This window comes from Centrocercus urophasianus, unplaced genomic scaffold (genome assembly GCF_019232065.1).
Source record: "Centrocercus urophasianus isolate 14NV4802_14NV808 unplaced genomic scaffold, USGS_Curo_1.0 seq_11, whole genome shotgun sequence".
NCBI classification, from domain to species: domain Eukaryota; kingdom Metazoa; phylum Chordata; class Aves; order Galliformes; family Phasianidae; genus Centrocercus; species Centrocercus urophasianus.
This window is the reverse complement of record NW_024884253.1, coordinates 39,785,508-39,809,288: the sequence shown is the minus strand read 5'-3', so window position 1 is coordinate 39,809,288 and position 23,781 is coordinate 39,785,508. Positions and strand designations below refer to the sequence as shown.

The 23,781-nt window shown below is 39.1% G+C and overlaps 1 protein-coding gene across 10 annotated transcripts in view; it reads left to right on the top strand.

The window, feature by feature from the left end:
- The window catches only part of SPIDR (scaffold protein involved in DNA repair), a 210,683-nt gene that overhangs the window by 109,475 nt on the left and 77,427 nt on the right, over positions 1-23,781 (top strand). For 8 of the 10 annotated variants that reach the window (XR_006171761.1, XR_006171760.1, XR_006171758.1 and 5 more), the window contains exons 9-11: positions 14,879-14,980; positions 17,256-17,460; positions 19,313-19,563. Coding sequence is in view for 6 of the 10 variants with exons in the window: in XM_042837252.1 (XP_042693186.1) it covers positions 14,879-14,980; positions 17,256-17,460; positions 19,313-19,563 (558 nt within the window). In the remaining 4 variants the exon portion in view is untranslated. The remainder of the gene's footprint in view (positions 1-14,878; positions 14,981-17,255; positions 17,461-19,312; positions 19,564-23,781) is intronic. The other 2 variants (XM_042837221.1, XM_042837230.1) reach the window with 2 other exon arrangements.

Below are 23,781 nucleotides of genomic sequence, written 5' to 3'. Positions count from 1 at the left end.
TAGGCCTTTTTGATTTGTTTGTTTCATTTTTGTGGGGAGGAAGGAGTTGAGAGTGTGGGGCAATTAAGACTTCTGCTATGTGGATAATACAGAACAGAGGTAATGATTTAATAAATGTGGAATTAAAATGGTCTTTAAACTCTACTGAACCCTTAATCACTAGATAATGACTTATACTGTATTGATAGTAATTTTCCTTTTTATATGTCTAGCTTAAGACTTTGACTTGAAACCATCTTTGTGACTTACCTCTGAACTGAAAGGGTTCAACATCCAATGCTTCTGGGAACTACAAGTAGGCTGTGGCAAAAGAACTGTGCTTCTCTTGGTGCACATATGTCTTTCTTTATATTTTTTTCTATAAAAGCTGCAGATAGATTAAGTTGTCTGAACAAATATTTCCAAATTCTTCTATATTTTGTTTTTATTGTAATGGTATGAACAGGAATGATTTCTCCTTCATTTCAGGAGCCAGAAACCTCCATGATGAATGTCAGCAAGAAGCTGGAGTCTTGACCATAAACCCCTGTGTGAAACCAGAGTTTTGTGGAAGGCTTAAAGTTCTGGTTATAGAAATATAGTGGGATCAAAAATGAAAGGAAGTTCCTGAAACAGCCATGATGCAAATCCTAAAATTCTAATTTTTTCAAAAGAAAAAATAAAGTAAGAAATTTCCAATTAGTGGTATTCAGTAGCATCCCTGAAAGCAGACAAGTAAAGGCTATATGTTAGGTGACTAAATGAGGGAAAAACATAAAACCAACAAACCCAAGTACTCTTCTGTTTGTTCTTCAGCCAGTGCAGGGCTTATCAGTGTATGTGGGTTTCTTTTTTGCGTTGGAGCAGCTAAACTTTGGTGCAGCCTTTCTATTTGACTTCCCGTGGTTTTAAAAAAGGCAGAGCAGTGGTAGAACTTGGGACTAAAGTAAGGCAAAGCAACCTTGCTTATGTAAAGTATAGCCTTACTAGTATAAAAAATCCCTAGGGATAGCTGTACATCTAAGACTTTGATTTTTATTGTGTTATATTCACTTTGTTATGAAAAGCTGTAATTCCATGGTTGATTTACATTTTGTTTATGAAGTACAAATAAACAATTTTGTTTTTTTTTCCTTAGGCAACGAATAACTCAAATTTAAATCTTGACAGTATAACTGATTAACCTTGTAATAGCATATTTGAGATATTAATGTACGCAGTATGTTATCTCGTGCTTTATCTGACCTTTATCTGTTGATTTTAATATCCTTTGTGGTTGCTAGTGACGTTTGTGTTGTAGGCAGCGAGGGATTTTGGCTCCTGTTTATTTCTTTGGTTTATCCCCATTCACTCTGTTCTGTACTCTCAAAGAAATAATTACATCAAGAGGAAAAAAAACACAAAGAGGAAAAAAAACAAGATGGTAAACCAGAGCAAGAAGCACGATAGGAGATGGTGTCTGCATGAAACTAATAATCGTTTTTCAGATAGCATTCTGCAAGTTGCATGTCTGGTGTTACTACTCTCGTGTGAACTGGTGGTGAAAAAAGGCAGATAGATGGATTGCTCATGCTGTACAAATTTTACCCCTTTCTTGCATAATTTTTGGGTATATGACTTCATGTGAAGTATTGAACTATAAATTGATTGTTTAGAGTAAAGCTTAGCCACTGCAAAAGCTTGCAGCATTGTACTGACTTGCAAGGTGTGGGTGCTTTTCTGATCTACCACTAAAGTGACCTATATCACCAAACCTGTAGAAAACTTATCTGAGGGAGAGGGGAGAAAAGAGGAAAGAATATGAACTTCTGTTGCTTTACTGCATTATGTCTCAGTAGGATCAAGCATATCCTGGAACAGAGGAGACATTAAAGGCAGGAAGGGAGAGAGACTGCTGCAGCAGCAGATCTTTTTGCCTTGAGGATCATGGCTTGCTGCTGCATGAGCTGCAGACACATCCCTGCTCTCCTGCTGGAGATAACCATCCCGCATTAGCAGGTGTGTGAATGTGCAAAATCTATGAGCTGAATGCCGGTTAATGATTTGAGGCAGTTTTTGCTAATGGCTTTGCACTGACTCAGTTGTAAGGATGTTTACAGAAAATGATCTTCTGTCTGTCTGTAGGAGCAGTGAACTGTTGATGTTCATGGTTGGAAACCGAAAGAATGCAGAAATAGGAGTGGAGATGTCTGTTCTTAGCTGTTTCTGTCCATCCTGGCCAGTATGTGGATGGGAAGAACTCCCTCTTCCCAGCATCAAGGAGGCAGGTCTGCTTCACAGGCAATAGGAACATTGGATTGCAGGAGGCAGGGAGAGCAGGTTGTAATACAGTTTCATTATGATTCTTAACAACCTTGCCAAGTATCACGTGATGAGATGATGGCGAGTGCAGTGCTGAGAGCAGCTGATGCTGTGAGAAACTGCACAAATCGTGTTTCCTGCATTAGCAGAGGCACTGCTGGTTTACAGATTGCTTCTATCCCGTGCAGTGCCTGCCTGACCACCATGGCAGTAGGTGCACAAGTGGGCTTCTGGAGGAAGCAGGGAGGAAGAAATGGGCATTTCTGCAGTGCAACTCATCTCCTCTTAAGGAATCAGTCGAACCTTGCTTTGAAGTTGTTTGTTTCCGCTCTTTGACTATAAAGAGTCTAAGTGACCAGTTCATAAAGCTAACTAGATAAATCCCAGTCCTCCTAAGTATCTGGTGAATGTTTTAGGCTTGAAACGCCTTTGGCTATTTACTGATATCGTAGAGTCTAATGTAATAACTTACATTTCCCTGTAGACTGTGCCACTCTATGTAATGCAGTATATTTAAAATATGTATATACTGTGGCTGAATTGAACAGCAAAATGTTCTCACCATATGCTTAATACACATGCTGTGTTGTGTCATAGATATACAGTGAAATTACTATTTTTAAGTAGCTGTTTTCATTCCCGGCTCTAATTACTTGGGTGTTGGGAAAGACTATTGGTTTGTTTCTATGATCTATTTCTGTTCATAGATCTGCCCAGATTTAAGGTGGTACAGCTATAAGCAGAGAAAGGGGTAATTATAGTTCAGAAATAACAACAGTTCCTGTCACCTTATGCTGCAGATCACTTCATAGTCTGAAGGTGAAGTTCAGGATTCCCATTAGACCCAGCCTGAAAATAAACCTGTAACATAAGTAAACACTTATGTAATTATGTAACATATGTAAAAAACATAATTTTTTTTTTGTTTTTTTTTGCTTGTATGCAATTATTGCAATTTGTTCTCTTGGAGAATTACATTCATGTTTCATCCTGCTCTTAGCAGAGCTCACAGCAGTTGCAATTTGTCAAAATTTGCCTTCTATCTGAAGTTTGGTTTTGCTGCAAATTAAATTCAAAATCAAAACAAGAAATTGAGCCTGCACACGTTTGCTGCCTTCATCAAAGATGCTTAGCCTAAACATGAAGCTCTCAGGAGAAGCTCATATCCTCCTCTTTTGTAGGAGGTGTTCTAATTAGCCACCTGAAGGCAGAGAGTAAGCAAAATTACTTCCTTTTTTTCTGTCAGGTTTATCACTTTGGGCAAGTACTTTCAGACAAACATTAGCAGTCTCCTGCTTTGTTTGCTGTTGGGGAGGAGGGCATCTGCAGGTACTTTTTTTTCTACATGCAATTTCTCCCTCCAGTTTCTGTGAGTAGCATAGAAGCGTTTTCCATGGCATGAAATCAGTGTAGGCCCGCAGATAGAACTGTGTGCCTGTAGCAACCTAATTCTTGACAGTAAGGAGTATCAAAAGTAAAATCAGCTGAATTCCAGAATGAATAGGTGATGTTAAGCAGCAGAGCAAGGAAATTTATTTACTGTTGATTTTACTGATCTGAATGGTAATTATTATTTCCAAAATCGTTTGAAGAATTCACTGGCCTCTGGGTTGTTTTTTATATTGAATGTGAGGGGATGTGGCTGAGCATCTCTGTAGTCTTCGTCCTGCAGACCTGCCCAACTTGCATTCCTCTTGCACACGTTTCCTTTGCAGTGCTTCAGGATAGAGCAGGATGGTGAGCATCATTTGGTGAGGGAGCTCAGCAGTTCTGACAGGTCTCAGTGCGAAAAGCCTTCATGTCACCCTAGGACCACCGTGTGCTCTCTCCTTGCTGGAAGTGCTATTTTTTCCTCCCTGTCTCAGAAGGGATATCTTCATGTTTGAAGATCCCAGTGCTGGGCGGGATCTCGGGTGGCACTGAGTTCCCAGCCACTGACTCTGGTTTTGTGGCTGCGCCTGCTCAGCTGACGCTTATTCATAGTCTGCCTTTGAGATCCAGCACCATGGGATGAGGTTTGCTCATTGTTGGAATACTGAGACGCAGCAAAACAGCTGACAAATATCTTTCAGGGATGGGGAGGGGGAAGGATCAAGGCAAAAAAGGAAGACAGCATTCTGTAAGAGTCTGTGTTTACATGGATTTTGTTTCTTTCTTTCTTTAACCTTCTCACCTTCACGTTCTCTGCACATCTGACTCTACATCACCGTCTGTTGCAGTAGTGGAAAGGCATTATACCCTTCTGGGAGGGGCACCATGCTCAATGATCACAGGCAGAACGCCCTGTGAAGGTTGCTTGTCTTCTGTTCTGAAAGGAGCAGAAGGCTTTGGGTTTGGAGGATTTACATTTACAAATAGCTGTTGTGGGTGTACATATTTTGGTATGTGCTCTCTACTCAGATGAAATTCTTGTTTTTATTAGGCTCTTGAGTTTTTTCAGAACTTTTTTTTTCAACCTTTACAGAGTGCACTTAAGCAAAAACAGAGCTCCAGAACAACTTCAGAATAAAGTGAAGCCTGCTTGCATCTCAAGCCTTTCAGTTGCTCTGTGACAAACTTATAAAACTATGAATTCATTCTCTATTACACGCAGCCATGCAGACATTTGTTCATTACAGCTTGTGGTTGAGGTGTGTGGTAGCATGGGGTACTGTGCTGAACGCTGTCGTGACAGGATGAGCTTGAGACATTTAAAACATGTACATAGCACTTAACTGCTTGTCATGGCTGACTTTTCTGTTAGGCTGTGCCTTTATTGGCATGGAGGCACGCGTGGTGGGTCTGCTGAACAGAACAGTCCTATCAGATCAGCTAGTAGCTCTGCCTATCTTGGTGTCCTATCTCCAGGAGTGCATGTCAGAGGGAGAATAAAAGAACTGGGCAAACACAGGCTGATTCTTCCTGGATTAACCTGCCAGCCTTCAGCAAACTTTGGTTCAAGGACTTCCAAGGCCAGAGGTTGTATTTCTGCACTTGGCAAAAATGTGTGGGTTGCTGCTTTTTTTTTTTTTTTTTTTTTTTTTTTTAATGGTAGTAGGGCAAGATTTTATGGGAAGAATACCAGGCTAGAATCACTTTAAAATGATTGTGTCCGTAGTCAGATCAAGCCTTTAAAGGGGATTTTCTAACACTGCTTGGCTCTGTAGAGGTTGGTGCCCAAATAATATCAGAATTGTGAATCTATGTTTAAATAAGACTCCTTAAAAGGTTTTCAGCCCACATGCATGTGCAACCACAATGTCAAAAACAGATACAAATATTTTGACAGATACTTAAAGGGGGTAGTGGTGTAGGTATTTAGAGGGCAATAATGAGAACGAAATGGCAAGATAAATGATCAGGGCGTAAGGTTCTTTTTTAGAAAGGAAATAATCTCATGTTCTCTCCCAGCATTTAGGACACTGGTGTTATTGCTGTGCACTCAGCACCCCAGATGCTAGGCTGTGGAAGACAGGCCTCCCCAGTGTGCCCATACTTCCCAGCAGTGAAACACAGCACTGCTAGCAGCGCTGCCCCGTGCTGGGGGCTTTGGCCTCCCCTCCTGTACAGCACAGCTGTACTCTGGCGGGTGTCCCGGGGGTGCTGGAAAGCAATGCGGTCTGCACAATCTCTGCCTCTTGACCAGAGACAGTCAGGGTCACAGACGTGAATATTATCTTTGTGACGCTTCAAGCAAGCAAACAGATAATATTTTTTTAAAAGAATGTTGTGCACAGTCAGTTGGATCAGATCTTTCCAGAGCTGTTCCCTGGAGGGGATGCAGCAATTGCTCACCCACACCAGTCATGTAGGAGAAGACAAGGGCAGGGAGGAGAATGCACACACATGTGCACTTCTGCAGGCAAATATGCACGCTTGCAATGGGCACAGAGTGGCCTCTTTCTTCTTGCTGAGTCCCTTGGGTGTTCCCTCTGATGCTACGAAATTATTTTTGCTGTTCTTTAACCCAGGAATTGTGCCTTGTACATTTTTTCAGCTGTATACATTTACGTACAGCCCTAAAACCCCTCTTCAAACAGTATTAGGTAATTGCTCACTGATTTCAGACATGCATTTCCTTTTTATTTATTTCTTTAATAACTGCTAAATAGAAAAATACAGAACACAGATAACTTTGCTTTAGAATCATAGAATCCTTAATGTTGGAAGGGCCAGCTAGTCCAACTCCTCTGCAGTAAATAGGGACACCTACAGCTACATCAGGTTGCTCAGAGCCTGTCCAGCCTGACCTTGAAAAGTCAGGAATGGGGTTCCACCATCTCTTTGGGCAACCGTGTCAGTGCCTCACCACCTTCACTGTAAAATGTTTCTTCCTTATACCCAATCTAATTCACCCCTCTTTTAGTTTGAAACCATTTCCCTTTGCCTGTCACTACAGACCCTGCTGAACAGTCTGTCCCCTTCCCTCTTACAGCCTGCCTTTAAATACTGAAGGGCCACTAGCAGATCCCCTCAAAGCCTTCAATTCTGCAAGCTGAACAGCCCCAGCTCTCTTGGCCTGTCCTTGCAGGGAGGTGTTCCATCCTTTTCATCATTTTTGTGATTCTCTTCTAGATGTGTTCCAACAGGTCTATGTCTCTCCTATACTAAAAACTCCACATCTGGACACAGCACTCCAGGTGAGGTCTCACCAGCACAGAGTAGAGGGGCAGGATCACCTCCCTTGCCCTGCTGGCCATGCTTCTTTTGATGCAGCCCAGGATACAGTTTTCTGAGTTGGAAGGGCACACTGCTGGCTCATGTCCAGCTTGTCATCCACCATTACCTCTAGGTTGTTTTCAGCAGGGCTGTACTCCGTCCTTTCATCCCCCAACTCGCGTTGGTAGTGAGAGTTTCAAAACTAGTGTGTATATATGTGCTTATGCTTAAAATACGATATCATAAATATATTTGCTTGTGCAACTTAAAGAAAAAATATACTGGTATTTTTTCGTTTATGTATTTTTTTATTTTTTTTTTCCAGGTCTGGTTTAAAGATGTAGCTGAGCTAGAGACTCATTTTGCTTTGGGTCTAGCTTTAATTGCCGTGGGTGTGAAGCTCTCTTCTCCCCTGCCCAGTGCCAGCAGCAGGAATACTAGGACAGGAGGGGTGAGCAGAGTGCTAGGAGAGCAGGACACTTCTTGGGAAGGGTGTCAAGAGAGATCGTTCTTGGCTTGACTTGACTCAGCAAGAAGGGGGCACTCCAAAAGAGTTTTGGCTTCATCTCAACTGGCACAAGCACATTTCTGTTGGAGTTAGGAGGTGATTTCTCACCATTAGCACTTCAGTTCTTGTCAGATAGTAAGGAAGAAACACATTTAACTTAGTTGTGGTCTGGATCATTTTGTCAAGGATTTTTTTCTGATGATTTTCTGGTGATAGCATGTGACTCCACACTCAAAAGCAACTTCTAGCTTGGTTCTGTGTGGCACATTCTATAGTGGTATTGTGCTTGCTGTTATCTTAGTGAAGATACAATTATAAAGAGGAGTATAGAAATGAATCAAAAAATGTAATGATCCATTTAAAATAAGTTGGTTGGCAATCCTTCTTAGGTTCGTATTTCTCAGGTGTTCAAACCCAGCTGCAAAATCCCTGCTTCTAAAACTTTATCTGCAGACAATAGGTCTGAGAAAATAGGGTTGCCATTATGTGTTAAATAATAAGGGGTATCTTTAAGTCCTGGATTAATTTACAGTTGTTTGCATGGGAAACGTGTGTGTAGGGGTGAAGTTGTTTCATACTGTATTGTATAAACAACCCCCTGTACTGGCCAACTTCACTGTTGTGCTTGAAATTTTATTTTACCTTTAAACTTCTCCTTTTTTGTTTATTTTTCTTTCTTGGGGCTAACGTTTTCATGGCAGTATAGCTTCTTATCTGCCTGTTCCACTGGTTTGCTCTAAAATTTGTATGTTTTCACGAGTGTTTTTCCCCACCTTCAAAGGCGTTGCCTTTGTTCTTTTTATGAGAGGAGGGCTTGGGGCAATAGTAAGAGATACCCAGACCCCATCGCTACCTTGGGAGCACCATTGCTCCTGTAGAGCCCTTTGGCTGCCGTGGGTTATCTGACAACTAGTTCTTTCCACAGGAACCTCACTGCTACCAGACCGCTGTCCAGTTTTAAAGTTGCTGTGCTAATGGCTGGCGGTTTTAGTGAGTGGATTTGTGTTGGGTTTGTGGACTTTGTATTGTGCTGATGGTAGTTCTTCAATGAATGAATTGGGTTGCCAGTCTTTTTTGTTAGATCCTGTAGGAAAATACAGATCTCATTCTTCTGAAAAAGTTGTTCTTCATTTTTTGTTTCTGAAATTATTTATCTGGTATTGTCTTCCCCTCTTTCGACTTGGCTTAGAATTAGTTTCAGGTTGATGAGTTCATATGGCTGAGCAGCACGGGTAATTGTGGTAGGTAGGCTTGGCTGATGTGGTAGGTGGATGTTGATGGATGTTGAAGTATTGCAAAGAAACTGAGAAGCATAGTTGCATATGTTTTTTTGTTTTAAGTACTAAGGGCTTTTATCTCTGCATCATACCTCTGTAATTTTTCTTCTATCTGATGTAAGAAGAGACCGTTTCCCTTCTTTAAAACAAGAAAATGACCTTAGAACATGCTGAAGCTGTTTAGCTTCTAAAGCCTAATGCAATCACAAAAGAAGCAATCCAGATTTTTATGCATGTTTTTGCTTTGGTGGGTTTGCTGTGCCAGATCATGAGCCCTCTTATACCAATCCAAAAAAGAGTTTCTGTTGTGTGAAAACACTGTGATACAGTACAAAAATTCTTCTAGCCATGGTCTGGTGGCTAATTGTCATTTTGTCATTGCAAGTATTCAGTGAAATGAAACAAATAACAAGTTAAGCAATGGCCTGAAGACCACCAGTGTAAGATTTCAATATTAAAGTTAAATGTTGTTGGTTGTTTTGTACAGTTGTCTTCAAAGTAGTGCAGTGATCTTGCAAAAAAAAAAAAAAAAAATAGAGTGGGGCAGGGGGAGAGAGGGAAGTAAGGGCAAGGGTAATGAGGATATTGAAATTTACATTCAATTTCTTAGGGGGTTTTTCCTTGTTTTAGCTGTGGGAGGGCTAGGCAGTACATTCCATCTATTGTGCTTTAAATGGAGAAGATATACTATTACATAGAAGCAAAATGAAGCTCTGAAAGTAATTCATGACCAAGATCTTTAAAGCGCGTAGACTTCTGAGGGCTGTTTTACACCCTGAAAAGTTTTTGTTTATAGAGCACAGAACAACAGTGTTACTGCAGCTGACTGAGCCAGTTTTCTTCCCTTGCTGTGTTTTACTCAGGGTGTCTGCACAGAGATATTTCTTTAAAGATCCTGCTTTGGCCACAAGCGTTGCTGTGTTTTTAGCTGTGTGTGTAGAGTGGATTCCTGTAGACAGGATTCCAGTTCCAACAACTCTTTGCTTGCAACAATTTTTGTGACACAGGGCTTATCCACACTGCCCTTACCTTTTTTATACACGCATCAATGGCAACAGTGAACACAATGGAAAAAAATGGTTTTTCTACCCAGGGGCAGCTCAGTGAAGCTGAAGGGCATCAAGGTAAAGGTAAGCATGCTTTAAGACTTTTGCAAGGATCCACTAGAATACTGGGCGACAAAGGGTTTGATGGCTTATGAGGAAATTGAAAGTGAATTCAAATTTCACATGAAATGATGGACTCTGAACTGTTACTATTCAGGATTGAGTTTTTAGGGTTCTAATGGAATCCTAGAGTGGCTGGGGTTGAAAGGAACCTCAGAGATTATCTAATTTTAACCCTCCTGTGACAGGCGGGTTTGCCATCCAACTAAATCAGGCTTTGGATTAGGTTGCCCAGAGAAAGAGTGGAGAATGTGGGTGTTGATCCCATTACCTCTCTCTTGCTAAGTGAGCATTCTATCTCTTGAGCTCATTTTCCTTAATACTTTCATTAATCTTCCAGCTTAGTTTTCATCTAGAGATCAGAAAAAGTGTATAGAACTCTAAGACTTAGAAATGAAGCCAGGGAGATTCTTATGTCACTAGAAATTCGTGGTGCATTTTTAGGTTGCAATGTCAGTCCCTCAACTCAAACAAGTAGAAGCATATCTGAGAAGGTGGACAAGCAGAGGCATGGAATAGCTTCCCTATGAGAAATGAGTAAAACAGCTATGGATCTTCACACTGAAAAAAGCAGCTGCTGGGAAAAGATATGATGAGGATGTCTATTAGGAAATGTATCAAGAAGGGTAGTTACTCCTACAAAACAGAAGTAGGGGAGTAGCAGTGTAACCACTAGGTGACAGATTCAAAACAGCTTAAAGGAAGTGGTTCCTCACATGCATATACAGTGACTGTTGAGCCGTGTGGATGCAGCCGTTGTGGATGCTGGAAATGTACATGCAGTCAAAAAGCAGACACAGAAGTTCCTGGAAGAAAAATGTACTGAGGATTCTTTAACTGTGTTGACACTGCTTCCGCTTCATTAAGTTCGTAAGCTGAAAGTTTTTAGAATTCTCTAGAATGCAAAAGAGTGTTCTAGAGAACTTTCACTATTGGCTTACTTCTAATTTTGTAGTCTTCCTCAAGTATCTGCAGTTTGCTGCTGGAAGTGGGTTTGAGGTAGATGAGTCTCTGATCTGACACTGCTATGGCCTTTTTTGCTGTCTTAACACTCCCCACAAATTTTAATATGACATTACTTTGCAGTTTGCTTGCTTCAGTTGTTCTTCCTTATTGTTTGGTTGGGTGGTGAGTTTTTCCTTTCGGAATCCCTATGATGTATCCCTGAACTTTCTGGTGACTTCAGCTTTCATCCTCGTTTACCTCAAACTCTACGTGCAGTTTAGCACTGGGAGCAGATAGAAGAAGTCTTCTGAGTAATGAGCTCATGGCTAGTCAGATACAAGTTGATATATGGAGTAAACATACGAGCTAGAATTCTTTCATAACATCTTGATTATGAAAAGATAACCATATTTGTATCTCCTTAGTTACTTGTAACACCCTCCATGTGTGTGGGAGTGTTGGGTTTTTTGCTTGTTTTTTTATCAGCTTTCAAGTTTAATGTTTTATTGTGCTCAGCTTCATTTTGTTTTGTGTTTTATCCAGTAGAACTTCAGACTCCTATAACAGTTTTGTAACTGATTTACACACAATTTAAGTATATTTTTTAGCAAATTCTCTCAAAAGTAGTATCCCCTGTAGCTCAGGAGATGATTTTTGTGCAGCCTGTGAGTGGAATTTTGTTACGGTTGTAGGTGCCAAAAGTTAAGTTTTGTTTCAATAAATTGTCTAGAATTCTAGAAATTTCAGGTGCTTTCCTCATAGCGAAAGTAGCTGGAAAGCTTTAAGAAAAATCCCTATTTTCCAGTCTTGCTGAAGTGTGTTATTGTGGTAGTTTCCTAGAGCTGGATGGGATTTGCTTTGCTATTCAGCTGTGCTTTCCTGCATCAGAAGACCTGCACGTCCTCCTCAGGAGGCACCCACTCACTTCCCTGCAGAGGTGAGAGCACTGACTGAGGGAGGAGCGCAATGCGAACCACAAGCTTTGTAGAGCAGAGCTCTCTTAAATACGAAACTTTCCATCCAACTTTTTCACATTGCAAGGTGTCACATTTCAAAAGGAAGTAGTATGGCAAGCCAGTGGTTAGTTTATATGTAATTAATTTAAAATTAGTAAAATGATATAGTGATAAAAACGTTGTACTGTTATTTCTTATCAGGGTTACTTCTTAGATTTACAAATAATTTGGCTGGGAAATACAATGTTATTTTGAAGGAGGAACTTGCAGTGCAATGGATTTTCTTTTTCCTCACTACTTGCATTTCACTTTGAGTGACAAATGGTTGTAAATTGGGTTATGATGAAATATATGCATTGATTTGCTATGTAATCTTTGTGTTGCATTCATGGAAAGGAGCCTCTAATAAGATGCATTTCTAATAAAGATATTGAACAAATGTCTAGCTATTCACAAATGCATCATATTCTAAGAGTAAGCAATTTAGGCAAAGATTGATTAGCTTTTCGTTCTTATCTGCTGTTCTGAAGTGCTGAAGCTGCATTTCCTTGAAAACCTGACAAGGCAGAGAATTATATATTTGATGTATGTGACTCTGGACATTGGTCTAGATGCTTAACACTCTTTCTTTGTGGAGAAAAGCATGTAGTCAGTCTTAAGAACTGTGTCCCACAATTACTGTTGCTTTGAGTGAGATAATTTCAAAGAAGGACACACCAACTTTTGTTTCCCCCCTTTGATATTGGGGGAAGGAAAGTCGGCTTATGGAAATGTGAAGTTGTGAACATGGTATTTGTACGGATTGTTCAACTGATGGTAAATGAGACTGATGGAGGCTCACATGTGAGTGGTGATATTACTCACTGCTGAGTGAATAGTTGTTTGTGGATGTTGGTCACACTGTTTTTTACTGTTTTTGCTAAGTAGCTAATTCTGTATTTGGGAGAGCTCTAGGCCTGACATAAGGTTAATTTGTTCCGAATGGTATTTTGATTTGAGCTGACCATTGGGAAGATAGTTATTGTCCTTGGGTGGTAGGTGCACAGAGATTAGTTTGAACTTGGGACTTTTAAAAAAGTAATTGAAGTACTCAGGTATTTCTCAGAATCACACTTCTTGGACATGTTACGATGTTTTGCAGATTAAACACTGTGTATGGCACTCAACTCCTGGTGAGAGGCAACATGAGCAGCTTCTTCCATATTGGACAAAATAAATGATCTCTAGAAAATCAGGGATGGGCCTTGTATGGTATGCATTACAGGGGAAGGCCCTTCCTGCTCTCTGGGTACCAGGGTGAGGTTCTGACTTGCTTTTAGCCTTCACATGTGACTACTGTTCTTCTTGAGGTTAAATCTTATTTACTTACTAAATCAGTGTTTTGAGTCTAGAAATGAGTCTGTTTTATAATTACAGTGCATGTTGTAGGTTGCTGAAATGTTAAGAGTTTTCAGCTAATATACTGTATTCTTAAAGAAAAAAAAAAAAAGCTTCAAGCATTTTGTACTTTGTGGAAGAAAAGGGGGAGGGAGTGGGGGAAGCCCAATAAAGTACCCAGAAGGAGCAAAGAAGAAATTCTCGAATTTAAAGTGATCCAAAGTCATCTTAAGTTCATGAACCATCATCGCTGTTTGATGTCAGCACAACTGAGCGGAAGTTTGTGGTTTGTTAGTTAACTGCTGCCATAGATTCAGAACTTCTTGCTGCCTGAGAGCGTGGATGGAAAGCAAGCACAGTGGGCTGCTCACAGCAAACCACACTACAAGCCTTCTGACCGCTTGAGCGGGATCAGGACCCTGCCTCGAGGTGAAGCTTCTTACTGCGCCTTGCATAAGTTGCCGCAGTGTTTCGTACCTGAAATTGTGATAGACTGTGATTAGCAGAGCAGTAGGCAAGCATATCTGCTCCTGTGTTTCATCATAGGAGGGGGGTGAAGAGAAAAAGCAAGCTCCATCCTTAGAGAGAGAAGCTGCTGCAAGAGAGGAAAAAAACAAAAAAACAAAAAAAAAAAAAAACCATCATTGCCTCATGTTGTTTTAGCATGTGACCAGTTACAGCAATTGTTGATTGTCTGCATACCGGGAAAAAAATGTCCTCTAGCATAGAAAGTTCACAGTCTCCACTTCAGGTCATTGCAAATAACCTTTCCTCTAAAGGCAGTTATTAAGGAAGTGGACGTCTAATCCAACCTTTAAATATACTTTGCTGAGCCAGAAGAAAATCAGAGAGTGCCAAAAAAGGTTTTTTAAGCATGTAGTGAAGTTCATTTTCTTTCCACTGTTTCTGCTTAATTTGAATATTGAGATATGGCTTTTTCATTCTTTGAAAATAAACATCTACAGGGAAGCAGATAGAAGAAAACTGAGGATACAGAAGGCTTTAAATGCTCATTTAACACTTTCTCTGTGAGGAGGGTTCTGCAAAATCATCTAGGAAACTCTTAAAGCCATCTTCAAATCTGTTTATTTTTGTGTTTTTTTTTTCCCTGTTTAAATACAACAGAAGACCAAGATGTTTTCCTCATTATATGCTTAAGTCCCTCAGAGTAAAAGCTGGCCTGTGTCTGACTGTACAGAATCTACATGGGACAGATGCAGAAGGTTGAGGGGATCGGTTATGGGGTCCCAAGCAGGGGCAACACATGAAGCTCAGGACCACAGTCACAGTTTGTGGAAGTGATTTTTTTTCTCATATCCAGCGGCAGAAGGTGGCAATACCTATCACAGGGGCTAGGGGCTCAGTCATTCTGTGGTCAAGGAAATCCTGAAATCAGTATCTCTGATATCAAGCTGTCTTATCTAGTGGAGGGATACTCCATCTGGCATTCCACGCGACCTTAAGCATGTTTGTCATGGAATGCTTGTCTCATTTATTTTCTATCTTATAATATTTCTTACAAAATTTATCTCCACAGTGAAAAACAGGAAGGAGAGAATCTTCTGTTCATTTCGCAGTATTTAAATTGGTGTTTGTTGTAATGATTTTTAAAGCATCTTTCTTCATATGTTCATGGTTTCTTGCATCTTATCACAGTTTCTGTAATGCAGGTTATCTTAGAAATATGTTATTATTTTGTTCCCAAAACTGAAATGTGTTCATTTCGCTTAGGCACATTAAAAATGATGCACCTGTAGCTGCCATTCTTTGGGAAGGATATATATATACACATAGAAAACACTTCCTTTTGGCCATCCACCTGGATACAGAATTGTGAGCTTAACTTTCATTTCTTTCATTTCAATTGATTATCATTTCTGTTTATTACTGATCCTTTTCCTTTCCTCTTGGGAGAAATCTGCTTATTGACAAGGAAGATTTAAGTAGATGGCTGTGATCACACTCCTAACCTAGCTAATAGTCAAGTAAGTCAGTGGATAAATACTCAAGTCTGTAAGAAAAGCTCCATTAAAGGGCCAGTTTTAGTGAACTGATAATACAAGAAAGAAATGGAGAGCCTGTCCTGAAAATGTATTTCTTTTTTATTCTTTGTGGAAATGCTGACTGGCCATTAGTTAATGGTATTATCCATGTGAAGGTATGATGAAAATGGAACACAGAAATCTCTTAGTAGTTGTAAAAGTAATTGAGGCATTGCATGCATAGAAATAGCAAAACCATGGTTACACATAATTTGAGTACCAGTAAAAACATACCTGCCTTTAAAAATATATGTGTGTGCATATGTTTAACCTCATCATATATCTGTAACAGGAAGATAAAAGTAACACCGTAAACCTCAGAGTTCCTATGAATGATTTGCTGCTAACGTCAGTATTTTTTTTAGAGAATGTGATTATTTAGATCAAACAAACATTCTCTTGGCATTAGTGACGTAGCAGACTCGTGTTTGGTGAGATTTCCTGTTTGCTTTGGGTCTGAGCGCAGACATCTCGAGAAAGCGGGTGCTAAAACTTTTATTCCACATCTGCATGGAAAGGCAGCCAAAACTGATCAGAGATCTGTAACCAACTTTATATAGGTTTTTATTCTTCAGAAAGAAGTAACGGCAGCTGAGGCATAGAAAGCTCATAAGATCCAGAGGTGTCTTGGTTTGCTGGCTGAGCTAATTCCTGTTTTAATCTTGTAATTATCAGCCAATGTGAATTTGGCAGCCTTGTGAGCTACTGTCATACTTTTCTGAGCTGGGACCCATGTCGATAAATTCCCTTGGAGTCAAAGGACTGGATGGCCATTAAGGATGAACTGCTGCCTACTTAAGAGTTCCCAAATGGTAGCAAGGCATTGCAGTGGGATTCAGTACTCAGTTTTATTCCATCTCTTTTCATGAATTTTCTATTTCAAATCATAACTTCTGTGAGTGTTAATAAATAGAAACAATACATCTTTTTTGTAATTTCTGTATATAATTTATACTTATTAAGTTGCGAGCCTTCTTTAATATATTTTTTTTCTAAAGGGCAGAAATTATCATCTTGTTTCATTATTGTCCAAATTATAAATAAAATTGGTGATTATAATTATTACTCTGTTGCTACTTTTCCTATTCTGTTGACTTGATTTCTTTGTACCTAATAGAAAAACACAGCCTGCAATAGACTTACCAAATGGATTTTGTTTCTCCTTTGATGGTCTTGAGAAAATGAGATGACTGATTGTTTTTGTAATGGTGACTTCAGTAGATTTGTATCCTGTGAGGATAAAATGTATTTCTACATATATGATTCTGGTACTATCATGTGGAACAGTATCAACATTGAGACCTGCTTAGGCATGAAATTACTGCTGTATTTAGAGATTCTGCAACTGTTACCTTAGTTTGTAAGGCAAGAAATTGCTGCATATGAAACTGTTTGGTAATCTAGATTGGCACTAGAAACCAAAACTGTGTCTTGGAGACCAAGTTAATGACAGCAACAAACATACAGAAAGTAAATAAAGTGGCAAAATCACATGCAGTGTATCCTAGGAAAAACATATGATTTTCATTGAGAAAAAATGATGAGCATCAGGAACAGCTCTGCAGTGGCCTTGGTGAGAATGGACTCTTCTTCATGGGAAGTACTGAGCAGAGGGATGTCTGTCTCTCTGAAAGGCCAGGCTGGGTTCAGCAGCTCCAGCACTCTGTATTCATACTGAACTGAATGAATTATCTTCCTTTTCAAGCTTATACCACAGGAACTTTACGGAGGGGTCCTTGGTACTCTTCATAGTACTGAGACAATTCTGAGATACCAAGTAGTGTTTGAGTGAAGCTGGATGAGGTTCATGGGGCCTGTCAGCCCAAACTGCTACCAGGTGAATGCTGTCCCCAGGTGCACAGGGCTGTGCCTGAGCTCACGGGGCTGATCCGAGCTGAATGTATCTATGAGGTGACTTATTTGCAATGTCGGATAATACGCCTTTGTGTTTTTTAGTGGTAATTATAGAATAAAGGGGAGAGAAATAGACAATATAACTGAAAATAGTGTTTATCTGTAGTTTACCTTGTACTAGATTTGATGGCAATTATGTTATTTTTTTCCAGGCAAAAACTACTTCTCAAGAATGCAGATATTCCTGTTATCATGAATACATATTTCAGTCAGAAGGTATTACTCAGTGAACACTTAGAAACAAGCAAGACACAGGGTCCTACAAAGATGCTTATTAGAAAGAATATTGTATCTTTGTCACAGACATTCAAACTAGATGACCTTGACAAGCAACCCCAGGAATCTTCAAATGATCAGGTAAGACTCATTCATTTGGTTCTTCAGCATTTTGTAAGAAGTTGGCAAGCAGATGTTTGGAAATGATAACAAAAACAAAAATTACTGACCTGTTCAGTTTCCGCTTTCATTTAACTAAGGCTGAATAATATGTGATGTTTATTTTAATAATATTTTCTTAGCAGAGGCTTCTGGCTCATCTAACGGCTGAACTGCTGAGAGGTTATTTTGCTGAAATCTCACTACTGTGTTAAATAGTAATTGTAGTTTGTTTTTTCATGCATTTTTCTTTTATTCTATACAGCTGAGCAGCCAAATTTTATTTGAAGTAAAATCAATTTCCTGATAACTGCTAAGATAGTATCAGCTGAGATATTGTTTTTAATAAATATTCCGTTTTTCCACTCCTATTGAACTCATTTCCTAGTCTGTCCTGTTCTTTTATTTAATGCATCAGTTGGGAACACCAGCCTCCTTTCCAGCATCTTTACAATTTGTTTTCTTTCCTGTTATAACTTTGTTTATATCAAAATGACTGCTGACTCTCCAGCTGTTGTACAAGCTGAAGTATTTTAAGTGATTTGGCTATCTGATAGTTTGCACCAACACTTTCTTAAAGATATGTTTGAAGTTTTTGTATTGTCCACCCAAAAATCATTGTTAGTATTTCAGAATTTTGGTCCCAAGAATCTCAAGAACAACGCTGAGTGTCACTGTTTTATTTGTCTTACATATATATACATATATATGTATATAATTCCATCTGTAAGTGTAAGAATGAAGCAGTTGCCTAAATCAAACCCTAATTTAATTTCTTGCTGCAGGTCCATCTGATAGAGAGCTTCTGCTATAGTATGTGAAAAACAGAGCAATTTAATTCTTTCCCTGATACTTCCTAGCAAAACCATTTCACTTAAAACTCATTAGACATGTTTCATTGTAACTACTTTGCAGACAAGCGTATCATCACACCATCATTTCCTTATTAACATTGTATTTTTGCTTCTCAAATGGTGGATAATACTTACGGTTAGGTTTGTAAAACTTTGCATTGCATCCAGCTATAAAGAAAAAGTTCATTTGAAATTATTTGAAATTAAATAAGAATTTATTCTTATTTGAAAATAAGATTTTGGCTTCTGCTGGTAAGGAGCTTGTACATAGAGTGTTAGTTCATACTTGCAATCAGTTTTTTTACTAAAAGATTTATTTTAGAATGAAAACTAATGCAACTTCTCCTTTAAACTGAGGGAAAATAAAACATACTTTTGTACATGATATGTATTTGGGAAGTTTAGAGGATTGTGCTTCTAAAATACATTTGGGAAATAGCTAAAGGGTGGACTAAGGTTTGTACTTTCAGATTAAGTTTTTATACTTCTCATTAATCATCTAATTTTTAAATTGAAACATTTTACTTGAAACATTTTACATTAAAGTTTCTAGACACTTGTTCATTTTCACATAAGTGTGAAAATCTGCAGCATTCAAGATAGATTTTACCTCTCTTTTAGAAAAGGGATAAACAGAACACTGGAAAAGTAAAAATGAAACTATTCAAGAGGAAGAATCATAAATACTAGTATCAGTTCTCTTTTCCTCCTACTGTCGCCCTAATTTCTCATGGATTGACTTAGCTCATTCCAGAGCAGCAGTCAATACAGGAGAGTGCTATGTGCTGTAGTCTCTTTAGCTGTTTGTTAAAAATCCTCAATAAACATTGGTCAGTAGTATGTAAGTCAGTTTGTGTGCAGTAAGTATTTTGAAACTGACCTTGTATTTCTTGCAGAGATTTTTTTATGTTGTGCTTTTTAGCACTCCATAGTTTCACCGTCCCAATAAATATTTCTGTTAATGGATTTTCCTTCATCAGGTGGCTTGTACTCCACAAATCCATAACACCTGTGATCCTAAAAAGCATCACTTAGCACTGGGTGCTGTTAATGATTCTCTGCTTGAAATGGTGGAAAGCCAAGGAGCAGTGGGATGGAGAGAAGTGCAGGTACGAGTCGTTATCCAAAGGGTGTACTATTTGCCTGCAAGAGAAGGTTTCAGAAGCCAGATTCAAGGAAACAAGCCTGTCTGTGCTACACCCATCATAAATTCAGATCCACCAAATGTTAGGTAAGTAATAAGATGTGTGGGAGTTATCCTAACGTGCCTGTTATGTATGAGAAACCAAAGAAGAGGGAGTTTGGAATTGTCATTCTTAGCCTTCAGGCTCCACGAAATAAGTACATTCAACAAGGTGCAGGATTTTCAATAGTCTTTTAATAGATACAGTGTGAAATAGAAGTAGTGCTGTCCGCGGGAGGGAGGGATCTGTCTGTATTTGCATCAGCAACTAACAGGAAGACTGAAAATGCATGAAGGGGAACCACTGATGATCATGGGCATTCTATACTGTTTCTTTTGTTTTACAGAGTAAGTGTTGTATCAAACATGTCTCATTTACCTATTCCAGTCTCCAGTATGTTCTACTGTGAATTATGCTCATAGAGTCGTCTCTTGGAAGACAGGAGAAATATAGGGAGAGATGGAGAAGCAAAAGGCTTCAAAATGGTATTTTGATCAGACCTCGCACGAGAAACGCAGGCAAACACATGCGAACTGCCACTGTGAAGCCACTCCTGTTGACTTCTGGAAGTCCAGAAGTCATGGCAGTTCATCTGCTCCATCGTGAAAAGTGATCTGGTGTCAAAACATTAACACCAATCAGGAATCTTGTATGCAAAACTGTAGAGCATACAGATTTAGATTAGTGTTCTCAGCTGCTTCTATTTTAATCTTTGCATCCTGACACTGGTCTGCCTTTAGCGGAGGGAATCAGAAATGAGACTTTGTTTTTGTCAGTACAAAAGATAGACAGGGAAGTTTTCCCTTTTGACCTTTTAAAATCCTCAAGGTTTGAGACCAAAGATAGATTTTCAAGTCTTTCTCAGCAACTCTGGATCTAAGATTACTGTGTCTGTTGTTGTTTTTCCTTCCTCCAGGGTTTGTGCTAACTTTTGGTTCTAGATGGGTTAACATTTTATAAGCTTTATTTTAACTTAAAGTAAGTTACAGTGGAGGGCTTTTATTAAGCTTGTAAGTACAGTCTTTCAAGGAGACTGTAGATCTCTACTAGGAGATCTTTCTTCCTGCAATTAGTTTGAAAGATCCTTCTGAGAACTGCAAATGTAGTTTGCAATAGGCTTTGAAGAAATTCTTCAAAGGTTGGAAGAATTTCAGTTCATCCAAGCCACACTGCTGATGGTTGTACCATGTTCACAGGTCCTTCTTGAGTTTTTGGAGTACTGGAATTCTCCTGATTCTGACTACCTTGTAAACCACTGGATGTGGACCAATGTATGGCACTCTGTGGTCAATAATATTTTTCCAGGAGGAATTTAGGAAGGTTGCTCTTTCCTAAGAAGCATATTCAGTAATCACTCTCAGAAAAGTAATTGGCAACAGACTTGCCTCTCATGTTTTATAAAAGTTGTATGGGTTTAACTTGCATTATTTTAAAAACATAGCTGGCACACCTTGTTGTGTGAAGTCAATGCTCTATAATTTAATTTTTGCTATTTTATGCATTAAAAAAAAAAGATAGGCAGGGGTGTTTATCAATCCCATGTCAATCTTTGATTTTGAGAACAATATTCCTCTGTGTAGGTTTTCTTCTAAAACATTTGATCAAAAGTCGGGGCACTTGGCAGTCTGTTATTCAAGTTGATTTTTAATGCCACTGATTCTAGCAGAGGACAAATGATAGCTCTCCATTATTATTTTTCAACTTCTGGCCAAAAGTGTGCCTAACACTCAATCACACAATTCCTGATAGTTAGCCTGCCTGAGTCTGCACTCTTCACAGGAATGGGGTGAAACAACACAAATCTCGGATTGCACTTCTTATGCCAAACTTGAAATAGAAATTAAAAAAAGAAAAAAAAAAAGAGAATATGTTGTAGGTGGGTATTCCCATGTGCAGTTGTTGAACTGGCCTATTGGAAATTCCTCAAATTTTGTCGATGTTTTTGTTCAAAAAAGACCTTGGTGGCTGTCGTTTGCAGCAATTAGAACTGCCTTTTGCATCCATGTGCTCTGAAGAGAAAAAATCAACCCCTTTTGTCTTTGAAAGAAGGAGAATTAAGACTTTTAAAGATTGAAGAACAGAAAACACCTCATACTGCTTTATCTATCAGCTGCTATTTTCATGGCTGATAAGCATCCGCATGAGACATTTCTCCTCTATCAAAAAAGTCTGTGTCTGTCACCTGATAGTGAGTAAAAAAGGTTCAACACCCTCTGACAGTCCTTTGAACCAAGTAATGGCCCGTGCTTTTGTAAAGAAAGCCTTTTTTTCTTTGTTAACTTCTTTTTCTAAAGTAAAACTGCCATAAAATCAACATTTGTAAGATAATTCACTGTTTTGTAAAAATAAGTTTCTAATTAGATATCAAGGTAGGTGAGTATTTACTTGATTTGTATTGTTGTAGGCTGTTGTATTTATTCTGTTGTAGCATGCAGTATAACCTAGATGCTGTTGCCTCAGGGAGCATGAGAAACACAGAGAATCAGAGACATGAAATGAAATGGCAAACGGGAAGTGATTCATTTTGGTCAAAGCATCCACTTTCTAGAAAGAGTCTGACAAATTGTGGGAGAAATGTATGTTTTTAGTGTTCACATTGATTTATTGAATTGTTTAAAGCTCAAGTGGGAAAATGCCTATAGGTGTGTATCTTCTGTTGTTTGTAGAGATGAATACATAGAGTATAGCCTTTCACTGGTAGGCAAATGGTTAAGCCTTTAAGTCTGACTTTACTTACTACTTTACTACTTCAGTAAGACTGTGTGTTTAGCTGAATTGTCTCAGCGTTTTCTTAGGATGCTCAGAAACCCAGCACCTGAAAAGTTCTCCATTTTCTGTCATACTTAAATTGTTCTCACATTCCCTGCATTATTATTGAATCATTTGCCTTTCCCTCCTGTAATTAGCTGTTCTTGCAAATGGGCTTTTCACGCTTAAGTTAAGAGTTTCGGGGGGGTGAGGGATAGGCTGGGAGGGAAGAAAGTATGACTTGCTTTGACTGTCTGCCCCTTTCCAGCATTCCTGACATACTTTTTGCTGCCTTTCCCCCTTCTGATGAGAAAGATACTTTTACAAGTGACACAGCGTGTATTTGTTGTACACTACAACACAAAAAACGAATTATTTTGACTTTCTGAAAAAGGCCTGACAATGGGTACATGAATCCCAGAGAGAATCCTGTCAACCTGAGGAGTTTTCTGGCTTTGAGGTGTCTGACTCATTCTGTCGGCCTTGTACTTTGCGTTCCTAGGATAAAGCAGTGTATAATTTGGATTTTACTCTTAGCCAGTATCTGTTTGTTTTGAGTGGGCCACACGAGTTCAGTAAAAAATAGACAGTCAGTTCTGTTCCTTAAAGGACAGGGATCATTGTGTGATAGTTGGTGAAACTAAAATAGATGCGTTTTCAGGACTGGTAGGGGGGTTAAACTGGCCAGAAACCCAATCTCACAAGATTTGGGTTGGGAAGCAGGGCTGAGAAGGGTGTTGTCTCCTAAGAAGGAAAAGCTAAGCACTTCTAAAATAAAACAATGCTGGCTATAGTTGTGAATCCAGATTTTAAAATCTTTGTGGGTGAGTAAAGAAATGTTCTGTTCACTTCTCTTGGCGTATATTTTGACCTACTTCCCACCTGAAAGCTAACTTTCAAGGCTACCGTGAATGTATTCCAAGAACAAAAGAAAGACACTACATTTACTTTAAAAAATTATCCACTACCCATCAATAGTTCTTTCAGTTTTACTTTTCATTTTGTTTTCAATCTGCTGCATCTTAGAGAAGCAGAAAGACCAGCTACTGTGCAAGTAGGACCCTTGGGGAGCAAAATATGTAGAAGAGCCAAGCGTTTGTTAGAGTGGCTCAAAGAAGCAGGAGTGTGGGGAAAGTAACGTTTCTCTTTCTGAATGGAAACATTGATGTCTATTGCTGGGATTCATTACACTCTCCCAAGTTGTTGCAAGCTTCTGTGTCGTCTGTTCCTGTGTGATTCTGCTTAAAACAGCTTTACTGGCAAAGGGTAATCCCGTAGAACTAATTCATTTCAAAGTTAGATTTCCTTTCTCCTCTCTTTCTTGATGGTCTTTGCTGCTTATCTTAACATGAATGTAGGCAACATGTTAACCTGTCTGGCTGCATGCGCTGCTAAAAGTTGAGCATCAAGTGCTGCAACTAGCGTTTTGAGAAGGTAGACCAGTTTGAAAAGCAGTGTTGAAAAGTAACCATTCTGGCATGGAAAACTTACCTTCAATTTCGTAAGACATACTTAAG